We start from the raw sequence: 469 nt of genomic DNA, 5'->3' as shown, positions 1-469 counted from the left end.
AACAAGGCTCACCAGTTACCACAGAGTTCGCAGTAAGACAAAGTAATATGCTAATAATATTTAAAAAAAACAGTATCTTCAATAAAATAAATAACAAAACCCAAGTTCCACCTCCTCTCCATGAACTTAGAACCGAACGGACTTCGAGGCCGCACACTCGACAACAAAGACCAGCGCAGCCGCACACAACCCCAAGAGCAAGAGCAAAAGAGGCCCTTGCATGTGCACGATGGTGAGGGCCTTGGCACGTCCGGTGTTACTGCTGTCAATTTCTTTCTCTTCTCCATTTCCTTCTTCCTGTCTCTTGGCTTGTTCTCTCTGCTTTCTGCTGCTCTCTCGCCGGGCTTCGCTGAGGAGGTTGTGACTCCACTGCTCGTAAAGGCCAGCCTGTTGGGGGTTGTGAAAAGGGGTTGTGACTGTACGGGTGGTGGGAGTAAATGGGTAGCCGTGCTAGGATTTGGGTTTGAGG

At 49.0% G+C, this 469-nt stretch overlaps 1 protein-coding gene across 1 annotated transcript in view; it reads right to left on the bottom strand.

Annotated features, from left to right (window-relative positions):
* The window catches only part of LOC119592275 (ionotropic receptor 21a-like), a gene marked incomplete in the record, with an annotated part of 8,970 nt that overhangs the window by 463 nt on the left and 8,038 nt on the right, over nt 1-469 (bottom strand). Inside the window, 1 exon segment of the mRNA XM_037941105.1 lies at nt 1-387. Within this exon segment, the coding sequence (XP_037797033.1) occupies nt 127-387 (261 nt within the window).

Source organism: Penaeus monodon, chromosome 30 (genome assembly GCF_015228065.2).
Source record: "Penaeus monodon isolate SGIC_2016 chromosome 30, NSTDA_Pmon_1, whole genome shotgun sequence".
Classification (NCBI taxonomy): Eukaryota; Metazoa; Arthropoda; class Malacostraca; order Decapoda; family Penaeidae; genus Penaeus; species Penaeus monodon.
Note: the sequence above shows the minus strand (reverse complement) of the source record. Positions and strands in the feature narration are given on the sequence as shown.